Source organism: Zonotrichia leucophrys, chromosome 21 (assembly GCF_028769735.1).
Source record: "Zonotrichia leucophrys gambelii isolate GWCS_2022_RI chromosome 21, RI_Zleu_2.0, whole genome shotgun sequence".
Classification (NCBI taxonomy): domain Eukaryota; kingdom Metazoa; phylum Chordata; class Aves; order Passeriformes; family Passerellidae; genus Zonotrichia; species Zonotrichia leucophrys.
The window spans coordinates 6,099,796-6,120,741 of record NC_088190.1 but is presented as its reverse complement, the minus strand read 5'-3'; the positions used below and the strand labels follow the sequence as shown (position 1 = coordinate 6,120,741).

Genomic DNA, 20,946 nt, shown 5'->3' with positions numbered 1-20,946 from the left:
ATGGGGACAGGAACGAGATTTTGGAGTCTCAGCCAGGGGGACACACAGAGACATCCACAGGACACCCACGGGGACACGCATAGGACACCCTGGGGACGCTCAGGGGGACACCAAGAGCCACCAGCCCTCTCTCCCCCACGCCCCTCACACCGCCCCCTCTCTCCCCCAGTGCTCTTCCTCCTCGTCCTCATCCTGCTCTTCGGCCTGATGGTCTGGCTGACCCTGTACCCGCTGGGCTTCCCCAAATCCCTGCTGAAGCTCCAGCCCATCGAGGATTTCAATTTCAAGCTGCTCCTCTTGGGCATCGCCGCCCTCAACTTCTTCGCTGCCTTCGTGCTGGAGGTGGGTCAGGGGGGCTTTGGGATGGGGCGTCCCCCTGGAGCTTCCCCAGGTGGGCACGGGGCTCTCCTGTCCTCACCCAACCCCATTTCCCTCCTGCTCTGGCCCCAGACCGCCCTGGATCACGGCTTGCTCGGCTGCTTCCGAAGGCTGCGCCGGAAAAAAGCCTCCAAGAAGCTTTTCAAGAGGCTGGAGAAGGAGCTGAGCCAGCAGCAGCCAGCCTGGCCACCCCTGGACCAGCCCCTGTTTGCCACACCCAGGATGTCCCTGGCCGTGAGATAGCAGTGCCAGCTGTGCCTCTGCCCCAGCCCTCGGACACTTCCTTAATTTATTGATCCCAGAAAAAGCAGGAATGCAGCAGGCGGGATCCCTCAGCATCGCAGATGGGAATCCCACAGTGATCCCGTGGCCACGGTGATCCCATGGGCACGGTGATCCCATGGGCACAGTGATCCCGTGGGCACAGTGATCCCATGGGAACGGTGATCCCATGGACACAGTGATCCCATGGGAACAGTGATCCCATGGGCACGGTGATCCCATGGACACGGTGATCCCATGAGCACGGTGATCCCATGGGCACAGTGATCCCATGGGCACGGTGATCCCATGGGCACGGTGATCCCATGGGCACGGTGATCCCATGAGCACGGTGATCCCATGGACACAGTGATCCCATGGGCACAGTGATCCCATGAGCACAGTGATCCCATGAGCACAGTGATCCCATGGGAACAGTGATCCCATGGGCACGGTGATCCCATGGGCACAGTGGTCCCATGGGAACGGTGATCCCATGGGCACACTGAGCCCACAGCCACACCTGAGCCCATGGCCACAGTGATCCTGTGGCCACACTGAGCCCACAGCCATGCTGATCCTGTGGCCACACTGAATCCCTGGCCACACTGATCCCATGGCCAAGCTGATCCTATGGCCACACTGATCCCACAGCCCCACTGATCCCACAGCCCCACTACAGCCCCACTGATCCCGTGGCCACACTGATCCTACAGCCACTCCAATGCCACGGCCACACTGATCCCACGGCCACACTGATCCCATGGCCACACTGATCTCTGATCCCTCAGCCCCATTGATGCCATGGCCACACTGATCCCCTGGTCATGCTGATCCCATTGCCACACTGATCCCATGGCCCCATTGATCCTGTGGCCACGCTGATCCCACGACCACGTGATTCTGTGGCCAGACTGATCCCGTGGCCACCCTTATCCCATGGCCACCCTGATCCCATGGCCACCCTGATCCCATGGGCACCCTTATCCCATGGCCACACTGATCCCGTGGCCACACTGATCTCTGATCCCTCAGCCCCATTGATCCCATGGCCACACTGATCCTGTGCCCACACTGATCCCATGGCCACAGCCCAGAGGAGCAGGAGGTGGAGGAGGAGGATCCAGTGTGGCTCTTCCTGCAGGACTCCCCCCTCTCCCACACTGGCCACCGGGGCCAGTTGGGCCTCTCATGTCCTGCCCAGGCCACCAGGAAAGGGGTCCCTGATGCCCCAGCTAGGAAAGGGGTCCCTGATGTCCCCAGGCTGCCAGGAAGGGGGTCTTGCATGTCCCCAGGCCACCAGGAAAGGTGTCCCTGATGTCCCCAGGCCACCAGGAAAGGGGTCCCCGATGTCCCAGCCAGAAAGGGGGTCCTGCATGTCCCCAGGATGCCAGGAAAGGGGTCCCTGATGTCCCCAAGCTACCAGAAAGGGGGCCCCTGATGTCCCAGCCAGGAAAGGGGTCCCTGATGTCCCCAAGCTATCAGGAAGGGAGTCCCTGATGTCCCCAGGCCACCAGGAAAGGCGTCCCCGATGTCCCAGCCAGGAAAGGGGTCCCTGATGTCCCCAAGCCCCAAGCTATCAGGAAGGGAGTCTCTGATGTCCCCAGGCCACCAGGAAAGGGGTCCCCGATGTCCCCAGGCCACCAGGAAAGGGGTCCCCGATGTCCCAGCCAGGAAAGGGGTCCCCGATGTCCCCAGGCTGCCAGGAAAGGGGTCCCCATTGTCCCAGCCAGGAAGGGGGTCCCCGATGTCCCAGCCAGGAAGGGGGTCCTGCATGTCCCCAGGCCACCAGGAAAGGCGTCCCCGATGTCCCCAGGCCGCCAGGAAAGGGGTCCCCGATGTCCCCAGCACCCCCAGCTGTGTCACTGTGAAGCCCCAGTCCCCTCTAGATGTGTAGGGAGTTTACAGTCCCCGTTCCCAGCTTGCCGAGGCTGCTGCTCCATCCCCAGCGCCTGGGGATCCGCTCGGGATGCTCGGGCAGAGCCCCTCTGCCTGGGGATGGGACCTCTGTAGCATTACAGACCCCACAAATTCTCTATTTTTTAACTCTTTCCCCGCCGGGAAGGCGACGGCGCCGCTCGCGGGCTCCGGACGGGGCTGTCACGGGTCTTGTCCAATAAATTAACACTTATTTTCATGGCTGCTCGTCCGTGCTGCCCGCTGGGGGTGGGTTTGGGGTGGAATGGGTGAGTATCCCTTGGATGGATACTCAGAGGAGCAGGGAGGAGGTTTCGGGGTCACCTCATTCCCAGGCAGGCTGGGAAACGCTCAGCTCAATGCTGGAAAGCAGGGCCTGGAGCCAGGGGATGACACCACTGGGATTCCTGCAGCCCAAACTGGCCTGGACAACCTCTCTCCAGCTGGAATTTCCTAGAAAATAACAATATCCGCTGGAAAAGCCCAGGTGTCCTGGCTGAGACTCCAAAACCTCGCTCCTTCCTTCCACCGAGGAAAAGCCGAGGGAGGCAGAGACGCCGCATCCCACAGGGATGGAGCAACTCCCCGAGAATTTGTGCTACCCCAGCCCCTCCTGGGCTTTTCCAGGGCTGGAATTCTCTTCCATGGAAAATCTGAACCCCCTCCGAGCTCCGGCGGCGCCTCCCTGCCCTGGGGAGCTGGGATTAGGTCAGGAAATGAGGCACAAGCAGAGGTAAGAGGTTTCCTGATTTCCTGAGGGCCCGGCCAAGGCTGCGGTTTTTAACGCAGCTTTCCCGAGCCTGGAAAATCCTTCCCCGCTCCGAGCCCTCGGCAGCTCTGCCCGTTCCTGGCAGCGGCCAAGGCAGAGGCACCCGGAGCCGCTTCCCGTTGGAATTTCCGAGCGCTCCGGGGTGTTTGGCTTGGGTGGAACCCGGAGGGTGTTCCTGGCCTGCGGGTGGGAAAGGTCATTTAATGATGGACAGGCAGCTCCTGCCCCCCGATGGAGCTGGGATGGGGACAGGGCTGCACTTGGGGCCGGCAGAGGATCCGTGCGAGCAGCTGAGGTGGTTTTGGGGTCCTTTGGGTGGTTTTAGGGATCCTTTATCCTGGAAGTTTAGGTGTTTTGGGGTTCTTTGTGTAGTTTTACCCATCCTTCATCCTGGAAATTGAGGTGGTTTAGGGATGCTTTGTGTGGTTTTGGGGTCCTTTGGGTCGTTTTGGGGTCCTTTGGGTGGTTTTAGGGATCCTTTATCCTGGAAATTTAGGGGTTTTGGGGTCCTTTGGATGGTTTTACCAATCCTTTAGCCTGGCAGCTGAGGTGGTTTTGGGGTCCTTTGTGTGGTTTTGGGGTCCTTTGTGTGGTTTTGGGGTCTTTTGCGTGGTTTTAGGGATCCTTTATCCTGGAAATTTAGGTGTTTTGGGGTCCTTTGTGTAGTTTTACCCATCCTTCATCCTGGAAATTGAGGTGGTTTTGGGATCCTTTGTGTGGTTTTGGGGTCTTTTGTGTGGTTTTAGGGATGCTTTGTGTGGTTTTGGGGTCCTTTGGGTCGTTTTGGGGTATTTTGGGTGGTTTTAGGGATCCTTTATCCTGGAAATTTAGGTGTTTTGGGGTCCTTTGTGTAGTTTTACCCATCCTTCATCCTGGAAATCGAGGTGGTTTTGGGGTCCTTTGGGTGGTTTTAGGGATCCTTTGTGTGGTTTTGGGGTCTTTTGCGTGGTTTTAGGGATGATTTGCGTGGTTTTAGGGTCCTTTGGGTCGTTTTGGGGTCTTTTGGGTGGTATTAGGGATCCTTCATCCTGGAAATCGAGGTGGTTTTGGGATCCTTTGGGTGGTTTTAGGGATCCTTTGGGTGGTTTTGGGGTCCTTTGTGTGCTTTTGGGTGGGTTTTACCCATCCTTCATCCTGGCAAACCAGAGGAGAGGAGATGGGAGCACCTTCCAGCCCCATCTGCCTCCCATCCTGCTCTGAAAATCCCTTTTTTCCTGCATTTTGCAGCTCTCAGAGCCCGTCCCGGTGCTCAGCCCTCTGGAAACCCAGCGTGGGCTGCTGGGAATCCAATCCCAGGGGAGAAAATCTCCTCTGCTCACCCCATTCCCATCTCCAGACACCTCCTCCCTCCACCCCAGTGCCCTCCTTTTGCTCCTTTCCTGAGTTTTTCACCCCAAACCCGCAGGATTCACCCCCAGCTCTGGCTCTGTGTCCCTGCCGAATTTGGGGGGTTTGGGATCATCCTGATCCCACCGGGATCCTCCTGCAGGAGCTGGGAAAGGGGGCCCGGGGACTGCAGAGTGGGATTTGGGTGATTTGGGACCTTTTCCAGCCCTGGCTTGGGTGGGGAAAACGGAATTTGGGTCCTTTTCCCTCCCTGTCTGGTGTGGAAAGCGGGATTTGGGTGATCTGGGACCTTTTCCAGCCCTGGCTTGGGTGGGGAAAGCAGGATTTGGGTGATTTGGGACCTTTTCCTGCCCCGTCCCAGATGTGGAGAGTGGGATTTGGGTTATCTGGGACCTTTTCCAGCCCCGTCTGGTGGGGAAAGCGGGATTTGGGTGATCTGGGACCTTTTCCAGCCCCGTTTGGTGGGGAAAGCAGGATTTGGTGATTTGGGACCTTTTCCCGGTCAGTCCTGGGTGGGGAAAGAGGGGTTTGGGTGATCTGGGACCTTTTCCCGACCTATCTGGTGTGGAAAGCGGGATTTGGGTGATTTGGGATCTTTTCCAGCCCCAGCCTCCGAGGGTAGAGCAGGATTTGGGTGATTTGGGACCTTTTCCCATCCCAGGTGGGGAATGTGGGATTTGGGTGATCTGGGGCCTTTTCCAGCCCCGGCTTGGGTGGGGAAAGAGGGATTTGGGTGATTTGGGATCTTTTCCAGCCCCAGCCTCCGAGGGTAGAGCAGGATTTGTGTCATCTGGGACCTTTTCCCGTCCCAGGTGGGGAATGTGGGATTTGGGTGATCTGGGGCCTTCTCCAGCCCCGGCTTGGGTGAGAAAAGCGGGATTTGGGTGATTTTGGTCCTTTTCCCGACCCATTTGGGTGGGGAAAGCGGGATTTGGGTGATTTGGGTCCTTTTCCAGCCCCATCTGGTGGGGATAGCGGATTTGAGTGATTTGGGATCTCTTCCTGACCTGTCTGGTGGGGAAAGCGGGATTGAGCGATTTGGGTCCTTTTCCCGACCCATCTGGTGGGGAAAGCGGGATTTGGGTGATTTGGGACCTTTTCCAGCCCCGTTTGGTGAGGAAAGCGGGATTTGGGTGATCTGAGAGACCTTTTCCTGCCCTGTCTGGTGGGGAAAATGGGAATTGGGTGATTTGGGATCTTTTCCAGCCCCAGCCCCTGAGGGTAGAGCAGGATTTGGGTGATCTGGGACCTTTTCCAGCCCCGGATTGGGTGGGGATAGCGGGATTTGGGTGATCTGGGACCTTTTCCAGCCCCATCTGGTGGGGAAAGCGGGATTTGGATGATTTGGGTGTTTTTCCCGGCCTGGGGATAGCGGGATTTGAGTGATTTGGGATCTCTTCCTGACCTGTCTAGTGGGGAAAGCGGGATTTGGGTGATCTGGGTCCTTTTCCTGTTCCAGGTGGGGAAAGCGGGATTTGGGTGATCTGGGTCCTTTCCTGTTCCAGGTGGGGAAAGCGGGATTTGGGTGATCTGGGTCCTTTTCCCGCCCCGTCCCGGGACAAATCCCCCTCGGGGCCGCAGCATCCCCGCTGCTGGGGGGGGAATCGGGATCCACGCCTGCATCCTGTGATCCCAGCATCCCAAATTTTGGGGGTGCAGGGATTTCTTTTTCCCACAAGAGCTGACGAGGTGGCAGAAAGAAATCCCGGAGCTGCTCCTTCCATCCCTCCGTCCCTCCCTGCAGCCCCGCAAACCCCGGATCCTCCCCCTCCTCGCTTTCCCATGGATTTAAAGCTCATCCCGCCGGGAAAAAAAAAACCAAAATCAACAGAGCACCCCGTCCCTGGCTCCCCTGGCAGCGGGGCGTTCTCGCGGGTGGTTTTTTGGGGTTATTTTGGGGATTTTCGCGGCTTTCCCCCTCCCAGGCAGCGCGGGAGGAGAAAGGGGCCGGCTCAGGTGCGGCTTTAGGACCCAGCGGATCCCCCGTGCTGGAGGTAGGAGGTTTTTTTTGAGTTTTTGGGTTTTTTTTGTTTTTTCTGTCTCTCATTTCAAGAGTTTTGGGGAAGCAGAGAGAGGAGAGCGAGGCGAGGGCAGAGCCGGCACTCACTGGTAAGGACCAGGCGAGGGAAACCCCCCCCAAAAATTCCCAGGAATTCCGGGGACCCCCCCACACAGCAGCAAACGGGGCTGAACCCCCATTTTGGGGACTTTGTGAAAAAACCACCTTTGAAACTCCATCGGTTAAGAGCTTGGAAAAGTTGTTTTCAGCTTTTTAACCTCACAAAGCCAAACCCCCCTTGATTTTTGGGGGGCTGGAGGAACGGCGGCCGGGTGGGGGGAAGGGGCCCTTCTGTGAGGCCTGACAATTACTGGAGATTTTTAACCACTTCCAAAAAGTCTAAAAATATCCTAAAGTCTGGAGGAAGCCGTGGGTTTGTTGATTTTTTTTTTTTTCTTTTCCATCCTGGAAAGAGATTGTAGAAAATGGATCTTTTATTCCAATTTATTTTGGGGGGACGGGCCCCTGAGGAAAAGGTGATGTTTGAAAACAGGGATGGGGGGCACCAAGTTCCTTACCTCTGGTCGGGGGCCAAAAAAATTGGAATCTTTTAATATTCCCTTTGTTCTCCCACTCTCTGGCAACGGGAGAGCTCAAAAAAAAAAAAAAAAAAAAAAAAGAAAGAAAGAAAGAAAAAAAAAAGGAAAAGAAAAGAAAGGAAAATGGGGGGAAAAAAAAGAAAAGCTGAGGGAGGGGGGAAATGCTGGGGGAAGGTGGGGTTTAGCAGAATGAAAGGGACTGTGGTGTTCTTTCTCCGGGGTTGATTGTTCCCAGATGTGCAGTTGCAAAAACATCTGGCGCGGTCGGAGCCGCCGGACCCCCGCACGGAGGGAGCGGAGCTGGGGAAGGGAAGGGGGAACAGCGGGGCCCTCCCGGCGGGGCCGGGGGGGACGGGGCTGGGGGCGGCTTCAGCCCCTCCTCGGTGGCCTTGGGGAACGGGGGATGTGTGGGGACATCGTGGGGACATCGTGGGGACGTCGTGGGGTTCGTGGGGATGTCGGCGTCGCTCCGGGGTCTCCGTCGGGAGCAGCCGCTGGCGTCGCCGTCGGGGCAGACGTGACCCGACTGTCCCCGTCCCGCGGCCAAACCCTGCGAGCTCCGGCCAAGATTGGGGGGAATTCAGGGAATTGGAGCTCGGGAGAAGCTGTGCAGGCTGGAAACGGGGCTGGCAGGGAGGGCACTGCGGAGCCGTGTGCTTGGGAGGGCGGGAGGATGGAGGGGATGGCTCCAGAGGGGGTGTCTGTCCCTCCTTCCGTCTGTCCGTCCATCATCCATCCATCCCTCCATCCATCCATGGATTCCATCCATCCATCCATGCATCCGTCCATCCATCATCCACCCATCCATCCCTCCATCCATCCGTGGATTCGATCCCTCCATCCATCCATCATCCATCCATCCATCCATCATCCATCCATCCATCCATCCATCCATCCATCCATCCATCCATCATCCATCCATCCATCCCTCCATCCATCCCTCCATCTTTCCATCATCCATCAGGTGCTGTCCAGGACCCCAGCTCTGTCACCCTGGCAAAGCCTCCAGAGGCGTTGCTGGTCCAGTTCATCCCAGTCCCTTTAATCCCGGGACATTCCAGGGCGGCTCCTGGCCCGTGAGGAGCAGACAGGGCCGGTCCCACCGAGGCACAGCCAGGGCTGAGGGCGCTGATCCAGCCCAGCTGGGACCAGCTCCGAGGATTCCCGAAGCTGGGCAGGGTCTGGAGTCAGCACCTCCAGCAGCTCCAGCCCTGGAACGGGGAGGAGGAGGAGGAGGAGGAGGTTCCCGTGGGATGAGCTGTGGGGAAGGGGCTGCAGGATGGGGTCCTGAGGGTGCCCTGGTGGTGCTGGAGAGGGCCTGGGGCCCAGAGGGTGCCACAGGCTGGGCTTGGTGCAGGACAAGGGCCCTGGAAGGCGCCTTCGGTCACTGGGGTGGCTGGGAAACGGGACTTGGGGATGGAGCGGGACGGGATCCCTGGAGGATCCCACACTGGAGCGGGATGGGGTCCCTGGAGGATCCCACATTGGAGCGGGATGGGATCCCTGGAGGATCCCACACTGGAGCGGGATGGGGTCCCTGGAGGATCCCACACTGGAGCGGGACGGGATCCCTGGAGGATCCCACACTGGAGCGGGATGGGATCCCTGGAGGATCCCACATTGGAGCGGGATGGGATCCCTGGAGGATCCCAGTCTCTGGATCAGGTGCAGAATGGGATCCCTGGAAGATCCCACAGTCTGGATTTGGTGCAGGATGGGATCCCTGGAAGATCCCACATTGGAGCAGGACGGGGTCTCTGGAAGTTCCCACACTCCGGAACTGGTGCAGAAGGGGATCCCTGGAAGGTTTGGGATGTGATCCCTGGAGGATCCCGCTCTGGATTTGGTGCAGAAGGGGATCCCTGGAAGGTTCAAGATGGGATCACTGGATGATCCCAAATTCTGGTGCAGGATGGGATCCCTGGGAGATCCCACACTCTGGACTTGGTGTGGGATGGGATCCCTGGAAGATCCCATACTCTAGAGCTAGATGGGATCCCTGGAAGGTGCAGGATGGGATCCCTGGAGGATCCCAAATTCTGGTGCAGGATGGGATCCCTGGAAGGTGCAGGATGGGATCCCTGGAGGATCCCAATCTCTGGATTTGGTGTGGGATGGGATCCCTGGAAGGTTCAGGATGGGATTCCTGGATGATCTCACACTGGATCTGGTGCAGGATGGGATCCCTGGAAGATCCCACACTCGGGCTGGTGTGGGATGGGATCCTTAGAGGGTGCCACACTCAGGAACTGGTGCAGAATGAGATCCCTGGAGGGTTTGGGATGTGATCCCTGGAGGATCCCACTCTGGGGCTGGTGCAGGATGGGATCCCTGGAAGGTGCAGGATGATCCCTGGGGGATCCCAAATTGTGGTGCAGGATGGGATCCCTGGAAGATCCCACAGTCTGGATTTGGTGCAGGATGGGATCCCTGGAAGGTGCAGGATGATCCCTGGGGGATCCCACCCTCCAGAGCCACTCTGGTCGGTCCCACTGACCGTTCCCGGGTGTTGTGGGGCTGGAGCCCCGTCCCCCCTTTCCCCCCAGGATCTCTCCAGGAAGCTCTCCCGGCACATGGGGTTGGCGTTCCCGCTCTGCAGGGATGAGATTCAAAGGGCTCCTCCCCCCCGTGCCTCAGTTTCCCACTCTGGCAGCAGAGCCAGGAGAGCCCGGGGAGGATCCCCTCACCAGGAATGCCAGCGGGATTCATCCTCAAACCCCTTCCCCTGGATTTCAGAGGAGTTTTGGGGGAGAATTTCTCTTTTTCCCTCGGTTTTCGCCCTGGAGCTGGCTGGGGATGGGGGAAGGGCTGCGGCATTCCTGGCGGCTCCCGGCCTTGGCCCCTCATCCCGCCGGGAGCAGCAGGCCTGGAAAACGCCGGGAAGCCGCCAAACCCCACGGGATTCCTCTAAAATCCGGGATTTTCTCCTCAAATCCCCACATTCCTTTGGATTTAGGGGACGCCCTAAATGCAGCAACCCCCAAAACAAATCCTCACCCAAGGAATTGGAAACCTCGGGAAAGGAGCTCAAAATTTCCACTCAGGGGGGTCTGGGCCTCTCCTCCAATATCCTGGAGTGATCCTGGGAATGATCCCAACATCCCAGGGGTGATCCCGAGAGTGATCCCAACATCATAGGAGTGATCCCAACATCCCGGGAGTGATCCTGGGAATGATGCCAACATCCTGGGAGTGATCCCGAGAGTGATCCAAACATCCTGGGACGGATCTCGACATCCAGGAGTGATCCTGGGAGTGAGCCTGACATCCCAGGAGTGATCCCAGATCCTGGTAGCGATCCTGGGAATGATCCCAACATCCTGGGAGTGATCCCGAGAATGATCCCAGCATCATAGGAGTGATCCCAACATCCCAGGGGTGATCCCAACATCCCAGGAGTGATCCCAGGAGTGATCCTGGGAATGATCCCAACATCCTGGGAGGGATCCTGGGAATGATCCCAACATCCTGGGAATGATCCCAGCATCCTGGGAATGATCCCAACATCCTGGGAGTGATCCCAACATCCCAGGAGTGATCCTGGGAATGATCCCAGCATCCTGGGAGTGATCCTGGGAATGATCCACATCCGGGAGTGATGGAAGATCCCAACATCCTTGGAATGATCCTAGGAGTGATCCTGGGAATTATCCCAATCCTGGCAGAATCCTGGGAATGATATCCCAGCATACCTGGGATGATCCCACATCCTGGGATGATCCTGAACTGTTTCGCCCAGCATTCCGGGGTTGTCCCAAATCCCAGGAGTGATCTCGACATCCGGGAGTGATCCTGGAAGCAGTCCCAACATCTTGGGAATGATCCTGGCAGTGATCATTCTGACATCCCAGGAATTATCCCAGATCCTGGCAGCAATCCCGGCTGGCCAGGAGGGATCCCGGCATCCCAGGAATGATCCCGGGGTGATCCCACATCCCGGTGGGATTTCTCCTCCCTGTTCTGCCCGAGGGACATTCCGGGGTTTGGTCCTTGCAAATCCCCTGGGAATGGGCGGGAAGCATTTCTGGGGAAATTTCTTCATCTCTGAGGACTGGGAGGGGGAGGATGTTTTTGGAGCCAGCTCCGGGGGACAGCCAGGATGGGGCATTGTCCCTGCGTGTCCCTGTGTGTCTCTCTGTGTCCCTGCCTGTCCCTGCATGTCCCTGTGTGTCCCTTCATGTCCCTGTTTGCCTGCATGTCCCTGCCTGTCCCTGCCTGTCCCTGCATGTGCCTGCGTGTCCCTGTGTGTCCCTGTGTGTCCCTGTGCATCCCTGCATGTCCCTGAGTGTTTCTGTGTGTCCCTGTGTGTCCCTGAGTGTCCAATCTGTGTCCCTGGTGTCCTGCTGTCTTGTGTCCCTGTGTGTCCTGTGTCCTGCATGTCCCTGAGTGTTTCTTGTCCTGTGTGTCCCTGTGTGTCCTCATGTCTGTGTCCTTTGTCCCTGTGTGTCTCTAGTGTCCCTGAATGTCCCTGTTTGCTGTGCCTAGTTCTGTGTGTCCCTGTGTGTTTGTGCATGTCCCTGCGTGTCCATCCCCTGTGTCCCTGCTGTCCCGCATGTCCCTATCTGTTCCCTGCTGTGTCCTTGCTGAGTTGTCCCTGAGTGTCCTCGTGTGCATTCCCTGTTGTCCTCGTGTCTGTTCCTGCCGTGATGTTCCCTTTGTTTTCGTCCTCATGTCCCTGCATGTCCCTGTGTCGTGTTCTGAGTGTCCGTGCATCCCTGTGTGTCCCTGCATGTCCCTGTCTGTCTCTGCCTGTCCCTGCATGTCCCTGAGTGTCCCTGTGTGTCCCTTCATGTCGTTGCATGTCCCTGTGTGTCTCTCTGTGTCCCTGCGTGTCCCTGCATGTCCCTGTGTGTCCTGAGTGTCCTAGTGCCTGTGCATCCCTGCATGTCCCTTTTTGTGTCCTGTGTGTCCCTGATTTATGTCCCTGTCTGTCCCTGCGTGTCCCTACATGTCCCTGTGTGTCCTGTGTTCCTGATGTCCCTGCGTTTTCCCTGTGCATCCCTGATGCCTGTTCCCTGCCCTGTCCCTGTGTGTCCTTGTGTGTCCCTGAGTGTCCCTGCATGTCGTTGCATGTCCCTGTGTGTCTCTTGTGTCCTGCTGTCCCTCCGTCCCTGATGTCCCTGCCTGTCCCTGCATGTCCCTGAGTGTCCCTGTGTGTCCCTTTGTGTCCCTGTGTGTCCCCTGCCTCTGAATTCCCTCTGTTCCCCCCCAGACTCCTCCGGCTGCATCCCGGCCGCGCTCCCGCCCTTTCCCGGCATTCCAGCAGGATGAGAGCGGCGGAGCTCCTGGTGCTGTGTCTGCCAGGTGAGCGTCCCCAGCGCCGTCCGGGTCACCCCAATCCACATTTTCCATATCCACTTTTACCCCTTTTCCTCAGTTTTAAACCCCAAGACACAACTGGAGGATCCAAACTCTCATTTTCAGCATCTAAACCCCATATCTAGGGACAAAAACCTAATTTTTTGTGCCCCCAAGCCTCATTTTTGCATCCCAAGACTTCCTTTTTGCATCCCAAAACTTCATTTTTATGTTCCAAACCCTCATTTTTGTGCCCCAAACCCTCATTTTTGTGTCCCAAAACCCTCATTTTAACATTCCTAAACCTCAGTTTTAGGTCCCAAATCTTCACTTTTGTAGCCCAAAGCTCTGATTCTGTGGTTGAAAACCTCATTTTTTCATGGTGCAAACCCTCATTTTCAAGTCCCAAGTTGCCTTTTGGAGGTCTTAAAGTCCATCTGAATGCCCAAAATCTCATTTTTATGGCCCAAAGTTCGGTTTTGAAAGACTAAAGCCTCTGATTTAGGGCCAGAGTTTTGTTTATAGACCCAAATACTCAATGCTTTGACCCAAAGCCTCATTTTTGCATCCCAAAACTTCATTTTTGTGTTCCAAATCCTCATTTTTAGATCCCAAACCCTCATTTTTGTGTCCCAAACCCCTCATTTTAACATCCCTAAACCTCAGTTTTAAGTCCCAAATCTTCACTTTTGGAGCCCAAAACTGATTCTGTGGTTGAAAACTTCATTTTTTTATGGTGCAAACCCTCATTTTCAAGTCCCAAGTGCCCTTTCTGAGGTCTAAAGGTTCATCTTAATGCCCAAAATCTCATTTTTAAGGCCCAAAATTTGGTTTTGAAAGCCCAAGGCCGCTGTTATAGAGGCTAAAGGTTTTTTTATAGAACCAAATACTCAATGTTTTGGCCCAAAGCTTCATTTTTACCTTCCAGAATCTCATTCTGGGGATCAAATCCTCCAAAAATGCATTTTTAGGGTGCAAAGTGTTAATTTTTGGAAGTAAAGCATCATTTGAAGTGGCCACAACTCCCGGTGGTTTTTGGGTGGCTGCTCCATCACTCATTCCCTGTTACTCCCCAAAATTCCCCCAAATCCCACTTTGGGCTCAACTTAGGGCTGGGAATGGCCGTGAGCCGGCTCCAATCGAGCTGGGACAGGGAAGGTTTGGGAAGGGAAGGTTTGGGAAGGTTTGGGAAGGGAAGGGAAGGTTAGGGAAGGGAAGGGAAGGTTAGGGAAGGTTAGGGAAGGTTAGGGAAGGTTAGGGAAGGGAAGGTTAGGGAAGGTTAGGGAAGGGAAGGTTAGGGAAGGTTAGGGAAGGTTAGGGAAGGGAAGGTTAGGGAAGGTTAGGGAAGGTTAAGGGAAGGTTAGGGAAGGGAAAGGAAAGGAAAGGAAAGGAAAGGAAAGGAAAGGAAAGGAAAGGAAAGGAAAGGAAAGGAAAGGAAAGGAAAGGAAAGAAAAGAAAGGAAAGGAAAGGAAAGGAAAGGAAAGGAAAGGAAAGGAAAGGAAAGGAAAGGAAAGGAAAGGAAAGGAAAGGAAAGGAAAGGAAAGGAAAGGAAAGGAAAGGAGAAAGGGAAAGGAGAAAGGAAAGGAGAAAGGAAAGGAGAAAGGAAAGGAGAGGGAAAGGAGAGGGCACAAAATGGGGGAAAATCCAGGGAAATGAGGCTTATAACCAGGGGATGGCAGAGGGGATGGCAGCGAGCAGGAGGGAATGGGGATGGAGCCAGGAGAGGTTTGGGTGGCAGGGGCTGCACACAAAGGGGGGACACAGGGAAACATCTCGGGATGAGGGAAGGGGCTGGAGCCTCAAACCCTGTCCCGGCAGCATTCCCGGCCCAGGGTGATCCTGAACAGGACATGGAGGGATGGAGGAGAGGGAGAGAGAGTGGGGTGAGCTGAGCCCCATTCCTGGGATTCTGATCCTTTCCTGGGATTCCGATTCCTTCCTGGGATCCCTTCCCGGGAATTCCAATCCCTTCCCAAGGATTCCAGTCCCTTCCTAGGATTCTGATCCTTTCCCGGGGATTCCGATCCCTTCCCAGGGATTCCAGTCCTTTCCCAGGATTCAGATCTCTTCCCAGAGATTCTCATGCCTTCCTGGAGATTCCAATCCCTTCCTGGGGATTCTGGTCCTTTCCTGGAATTCCAATCCCTTCCCTGGGGGACTTTAGTCCCTTCCCAGGAATTCTGATCCCTTCCTGCATTCCAATCCCTTCCTGAGATTCCAGTCCCTTCCCAGGGATTCTGATCCCTTCCCATGGATTCCAATCCTTTCCCAGGGATTCCAATCCCTTCCTGGAGATTCCAATCCCTTCCCAGGAATTCCAATCCTCTTCCAGGGATTCCAAACCCTTCCTGAGGATTCTGGTCCTTTCCCGGGAATTCCAATGCCTTCCCGGGGATTCCCATCCCTTCTCAGGATTCCGGTCTCTTCCTGGGTATTCCGATCCCTTCCCAGTGATTCCAATCCCTCCCTGGGAATTCCGGTCCCTCCAACCCTTCCACGTTGGATTTGGAGCCGTTTCCCCCCGGATCCGTGGCAGGATGAGCTCCCAGGGGAAGGAGGGGTTCGGAGCATCCCGGGATCAGCGGGGCCGTGGCAGCCGGGATGCTCCGGGGTCAGCCAAGGCTGATCCTGCATCCCTGAGCATCCCAAACCCTTCTCCCGCTCTCCTGGGGCTGCGGGGCCCTGGGGACAGAGGGGGGGATTGGGGATGGGGGGGGCAGGGATCAGGCTGGGGGTGTCCGTGGGAACCCCAAATCCTGGGCTGGGGGTGTCCATGGGAATCCCAAATTCCGGGTTGGGGTAACCATGGGAATCCCAGATCCTGGTTTGGGGTGTCCATGGGAATCTCAAATCCTGGTTTGGGGTGTCTGTGGGAGTCCCAAATCCCGGGTTCAGGGTGTGCATGGGAATCCCAGATCCCATTTTTGGGGTGTCCATGGGAATCCCAGATCCTGGTTTGGGGTGTCCATGGGAATCCCAAATCCTGGCTTGGGGTGTCTGTGGGAATCCCAGATGCCGGTTTGGGGTGTCCATGGGAATCCCAGATCCCAGTTTGGGGTTTCTGTGGGAATCCCGGGTCCTGGTTTGGGGTATCTGAGAGAATCCCTGAACCAGTTTGGGGTAACCATGGGAATCCCAGATCCCGTTTTTGTGGTGTCCATGGGAACCCCAGATCCCATTTTTGGGGTGTCCATGGGAATCCCAGATCCCGGTTTTGGGGTGTCCATGGGAATCCCAGATCCCATTTTTGGGGTATCCATGGGAATCCCAGATCCCAGTTTGGGGTGTCCATGGGAATCCCAGATCCTGTTTTTGGGGTGTCCATGGAATCCCAGATCCTGGTTTGGGGTGTCCATGGAATCCCAGATCCCGGTTTTGGGGTATCCATGGAATCCCAGATCCCGTTTGGGGTGTCCATGGAATCCCAGATCCCGTTTTTGGGGTATCCATGGGAATCCCAAATCCTGGTTTGGGGTATCCATGGGAATCCCAGATCCCAGTTTGGGGTGTCCATGGAATCCCAGATCCCGGTTTTGGGGTGTCCATGGGAATCCCAGATCCTGGTTTGGGGTATCCATGGGATCCCAGATGCCGGTTTGGGGTATCCATGGAATCCCAGACCCGGTTTTTGGGTATCCATGGAATCCCAGATCCTGTTTTTGGGATGTCCATGGAATCCCAGACCCGGTTTTGGGGTATCCATGGAATCCCAGATCCCAGTTTGGGGTGTCCATGGAATCCCAGACCCGGTTTGGGGTGTCCATGGGAATCCCAGACCCAGTTTGGGGTGTCCATGGAATCCCAGATCCCGGTTTGGGGTGTCCATGGGAATCCCAGATCCCGTTTTTGGGGTATCCATGGGAATCCCAGATCCCGTTTTTGGGGGGCTGTGCCCCGCTGACCCCGCCCTGTCCCGCAGCGCTCCTGGTGCAGGGACAGTTCAGCCGCTTCGAGGGCATCACCTACCCCGAGCCAGTGCAGTACTCCCAGTACGACCAGCAGGCAGGTGAGAGCACCGCCCGGCCCGGCCCTCTCCCGGACAGACAGACAGACAGACAGACAGAAACCGCTCTGATCCGCACAGACAGACACTCATATCTCTGATCCGCACAGACAGACACCCATCCCTCTGATCCTGATCCGCACAGACACCCACCCCTCTGATCCGGACAGACAGACACCCATCCCTCTGATCCACACAGACAGACATTCATATCTCTGATCTGGACAGACAGACACTCATATCTCTGATCCAGACAGACAGACACCCATCCCTCTGATCCGGACAGACAGACACCCACCCCTCTGATCCAGACAGACAGACACCCATCCCTCTGATCCTGATCCGGACAGACAGACACCCATCCCTCTGATCCTGATCCGGACAGACAGACACCCATCCCTCTGATCCGGACAGACAGACACCCATCCCTCTGATCCTGATCCGGACAGACAGACACCCACCCCTCTGATCCGGACAGACAGACATTCATATCTCTGATCCGGACAGACAGACACCCATCCCTCTGATCCTGATCCGGACAGACAGACACCCACCCCTCTGATCCTGATCTGTACAGACAGACACCCATCCCTCTGATCCTGACAGACAGACACCCACCCCTCTGATCCGGACAGACAGACACCCATCCCTCTGATCCAGACAGACAGACATTCATATCTCTGATCCGCACAGACAGACACCCACCCCTCTGATCCGGACAGACAGACACCCATCCCTCTGATCCTGATCCGGACAGACAGACACCCACCCCTCTGATCCTGACAGACAGACACCCACCCCTCTGATCCTGATCCGGACAGACAGACAGACACCCATCCCTCTGATCTGGACAGACAGACACCCATCCCTCAGATCCGGACAGACAGACACCCATCGCTCTGATCCAGACAGACAGACACCCATCCCTCTGATGCCTCCCTTTTGCGCTCCATCCTTTTCCTCAGCCTTCCCAGCTCCTCCCTCTGCTCTCACTGACAAATCATTATTAACCTTTTATCCAATTCTTTATTAACCCTTTATCAATTCTTTATTAACCCTTTATCAATTCCTTATTAACCTTTTATCCAAAACCTTTTTAAACCTTTACTGAATACTTTATTAAACATTTATCCAATTCCTTGTTAAACCTTTATCCAATTCTTTATTAACCTTTATCGAATACTTTATTAAACATCTATCCAATTCTTTATTTCCCTTTATCCAATTCTTTATTAACCCTTTATCTAATATTTATTTCTTATCCCTTTATCCAATTCCTTATTAACCCTTTATCCAATTCTTTATTAACCCTTTATCCAATTCCTTTTTAAACTTTTATCCTTCATTAACCCTTTATCCAATTCCTTATTAACCCTTTATCCAAATCTTTATTAAACATCTATCCAATTCTTTATTTCCCTTTATCCAATTCTTTATTAACCCTTTATCCAATTCTTTATTAACCCTTTATCCAACTATTTATTAGAACTTTATCCAATTATTTTTTGAACCTTCATCCATCCCCAATCCCCACCTGTGGGAAGTGGCCCAGGCTCATCCCTGGAATGGTTGGAGAGTTTTCCTGACCCACCAGGGAATTCCAGGGGTCTCAGTTCCACTCCCACTCCCCACGGGATGAGTTCTCTCCCCAAACCCTCCCTCAGCCTGTTTCTGTTTTATCCCCAGAAATTCAGGATTACTACGACTACCACGGTGAGTGTTTCCCTCTGGGATGCCGGGGGGAATCGGGATTTGGGGATTTGGGGATTTGGGGGTGTCCCTGCACGGGGTCTCTCCCTGCAGATGTCACCCCCCGAGCCCCGGAGGAGCAGTTCCGGTACCAATCCCAGCAGCAATCCCAGCAGGAAACGGTGCCAGCCCCGACCCCAGGTGGGTGACAGCCCCCAAGGTGGGTGACAGCCCCTCCAGGACAGGTGACAGCCCCCAGGGTGGGTCACAGCCCCCCAGTCCGGGTCTCTCTGTCCCTTCCCTGCCCCCCAGCCCAGCTGTGCCCCCCAGAGCAGCCGGTGGGTGCCAAGGGCCCTCCAGCCCTAAAATCCAGGGAAGGGCGGGAAGATGCTTCTGCCTCATCCTGAAATTTCATCCCCTGTCCCCCTGTCCCCATCTCCCCTGTCCCATTTCCTGTCCCCTCTCCCTTGTCTCCTGTCCCTCTGTCCCATTCCCCGCCCCCTATCCCCCTGTCCTCTGTTCCCTGTCCCCTTGTTCCTCTCTCCCCTGTCCCCGTGTCCCTCTGTCTCCTGTCCCCCTGTCCCCCCTTTGTCCCCCTCTCCCCTGTCCCTCCTGTCGCCCTCTCCCCTGTCCCTTTCCCTGTCCCCTGTCCCCCCCTTCCCTCCCATGCCCTGTTCCCCTGTCCCTCCCTGTCCCTGTCCCATTCCCTGTCCCCGTCCCATGTCCCGTGTCCCCTGTCCCTCTGTCCCCTGTCCCTCTGTCCCTCTGTCCCCCTGTCCCCCTCAGCTGCGGTGCCCGAGACGGAGCCCACGGAGCCGGGACCGCTCGGTGAGTGCCGATCCCATCCCCGTTCCCATTCCCTGGGCCTGGGTCCCACCGTTCCCCCCGGGAGCCGAGCTGTGCCACCCGGGGGGGGACAGCCGGGCCGGGGGGAGGCGACAGTCGGGTCAGGGTGAGGAGGAATTGCCGGGAATTGCCGGGAATTGCCGGTTCCCTGCCCGCAGACTGCCGGGAGGAGCAGTACCCCTGCACCCGGCTCTACTCCGTGCACAAGCCCTGCAAGCAGTGCCTGAACGAGATCTGCTTCTACAGGTGCGTGAGGGACGGGGAACATCCCCGAATCCTCTGATCGGGGGTTTTGGGAGCCCCTCCGCTTCACATCCCCATCCTTTCTATCCCAAACCATTCCAGCCTCCGCCGGGTTTATGTCATCAACAAGGAGATCTGCGTCCGCACCGTGTGCGCCCACGAGGAGCTGCTGCGAGGTGAGCGAGAAACCGGGACCGTCCCCAACCCAATCCCGCTTTTCCCCGAAATTCCGGGGAGGGAAAATCCGGTGAGAGAGAAACCGGGACCAGCCCCGTCCCAATCACGATTTTCCCCGTAATTCCGGAGAGGAAAAATCCGGTGAGGGAGAAACCGGGACCAGCCCCTCCCAATCCACGATTTTCCCCGAAATTCCGGGAGGAAAAATCCGGTGGGAGGGAGGGAAAACCGGGGGAACCGATCCCCACCTAAATCCCCGCTTTTCCCCGAAATTCCGGGGAGGGAAAATCCAGTGAGGGGAAACCGGGACCAGTCCCCGTCCAATCATTTTCCCCGAAATTCCGGGGAGGGAAAATCCGGTGAGAGAGAAACCGGGACCAGCCCCGTCCCAATCACGATTTTCCCCGTAATTCCGGAGAGGAAAAATCCGGTGAGGGAGAAACCGGGAGCGAAAAATCCGGTGAGCGAGAAACCGGGACTGTCCCCATCCCAATCCCGCTTTTCCCCGAAATTCCGGGGAGGGAAAATCCGGTGAGAGAGAAACCGGGACCGTCCCCATCCCAATCCCGCTTTTCCCCGAAACTCCGGGGAAGGAAAATCCCGCAGGACCAAAGCTCCCGGGATCCCCAGAGCAGAACGAGGTCGGGATGTGGGATGGGGTCGGGGTGTGCCCCGATGGGGTGGGGGTCCCTCCCTGCTCCGGGGGTCTCGGGAGCTTTGATCCTGAGGGATTTTGGGATGGGGCCGGGATGTGGGATGGGGTCCGTCCCCGTTTCTCCCTCACCGGATTTTCCCTCCAGGGAATGGGCAGGGAGATGCTTCTTCCCCATCCTGAAATTCCATCCCCTCTCCCCCTTATCTCCTGTCCCCCTGTCCCCGATGGGGCGGGGGTCCCTCGCTGCTCCCAAAGCCCCCGAGACCCCCGGAACACAGCAGGGTCGGGATGTGGGGTGAGGACGGGGGGGCTTCCCTCGCTGCTCTCCCGGAGTTCTCCCGGTTATCCCGGGATAACCCCTCGCTCCCCGCAGCCGACCTGTGCCGGGACAAGTTCTCCAAGTGCGGGGTGATGGCCACGAGCGGCCTGTGCCAGACCGTGGGCGCGTCGTGCGCCCGCAGCTGCGGCGGCTGCTGAGCCCCGGCCCCGCTCCGGCCCCGGCCCCGCTCCGGACCCGCCCCGCGCCGCCGCAGCCCCCGTGCATGCCCGAGCAGCTCCCGCACCGCCGGGATTCCCCTTGTCTTTGTGCACATAATAATTAAATCGGGGGGGTTTGTTAGTGCTGTGCCTTCCTCTGTTCCGCGGCAGGGGGAGAAAGGGTGGGTCCTGCACAGAGCAGAGGGGCCCTGCGGATCCCAGCTCCTTCCTTTGGGATTATTCCTGATTTTTGGGTTCCCAGCTCCTCTCTTTGGGGTTATTCCAAAT

General features: G+C 56.7%; 2 protein-coding genes across 4 annotated transcripts in view; both read left to right on the top strand.

Moving 5' to 3' along the window:
• ATP13A2 (ATPase cation transporting 13A2) overlaps positions 1-2,776 on the top strand; it is a 39,409-nt gene extending 36,633 nt beyond the window's left edge. For all 3 annotated transcript variants that reach the window (XM_064730504.1, XM_064730503.1, XM_064730502.1), the window contains 2 exons: positions 170-342; positions 451-2,776. In XM_064730504.1, the coding sequence (XP_064586574.1) occupies positions 170-342; positions 451-621 (344 nt within the window). In that variant the 3' untranslated portion in view covers positions 622-2,776. The remainder of the gene's footprint in view (positions 1-169; positions 343-450) is intronic.
• Positions 2,777-6,692: 3,916 nt separating this feature from the next.
• Positions 6,693-20,732, top strand: MFAP2 (microfibril associated protein 2). Its single transcript, XM_064730626.1, has 9 exons — positions 6,693-6,781; positions 12,483-12,574; positions 16,488-16,574; positions 18,258-18,284; positions 18,375-18,461; positions 19,047-19,088; positions 19,265-19,352; positions 19,452-19,525; positions 20,555-20,732. Exons 2-9 carry the CDS (start codon positions 12,538-12,540, stop codon positions 20,656-20,658), a joined length of 546 nt encoding a protein of 181 aa, XP_064586696.1. The 5' UTR covers positions 6,693-6,781; positions 12,483-12,537; the 3' UTR covers positions 20,659-20,732.
• The last annotated feature ends 214 nt before the right edge of the window (positions 20,733-20,946 follow it).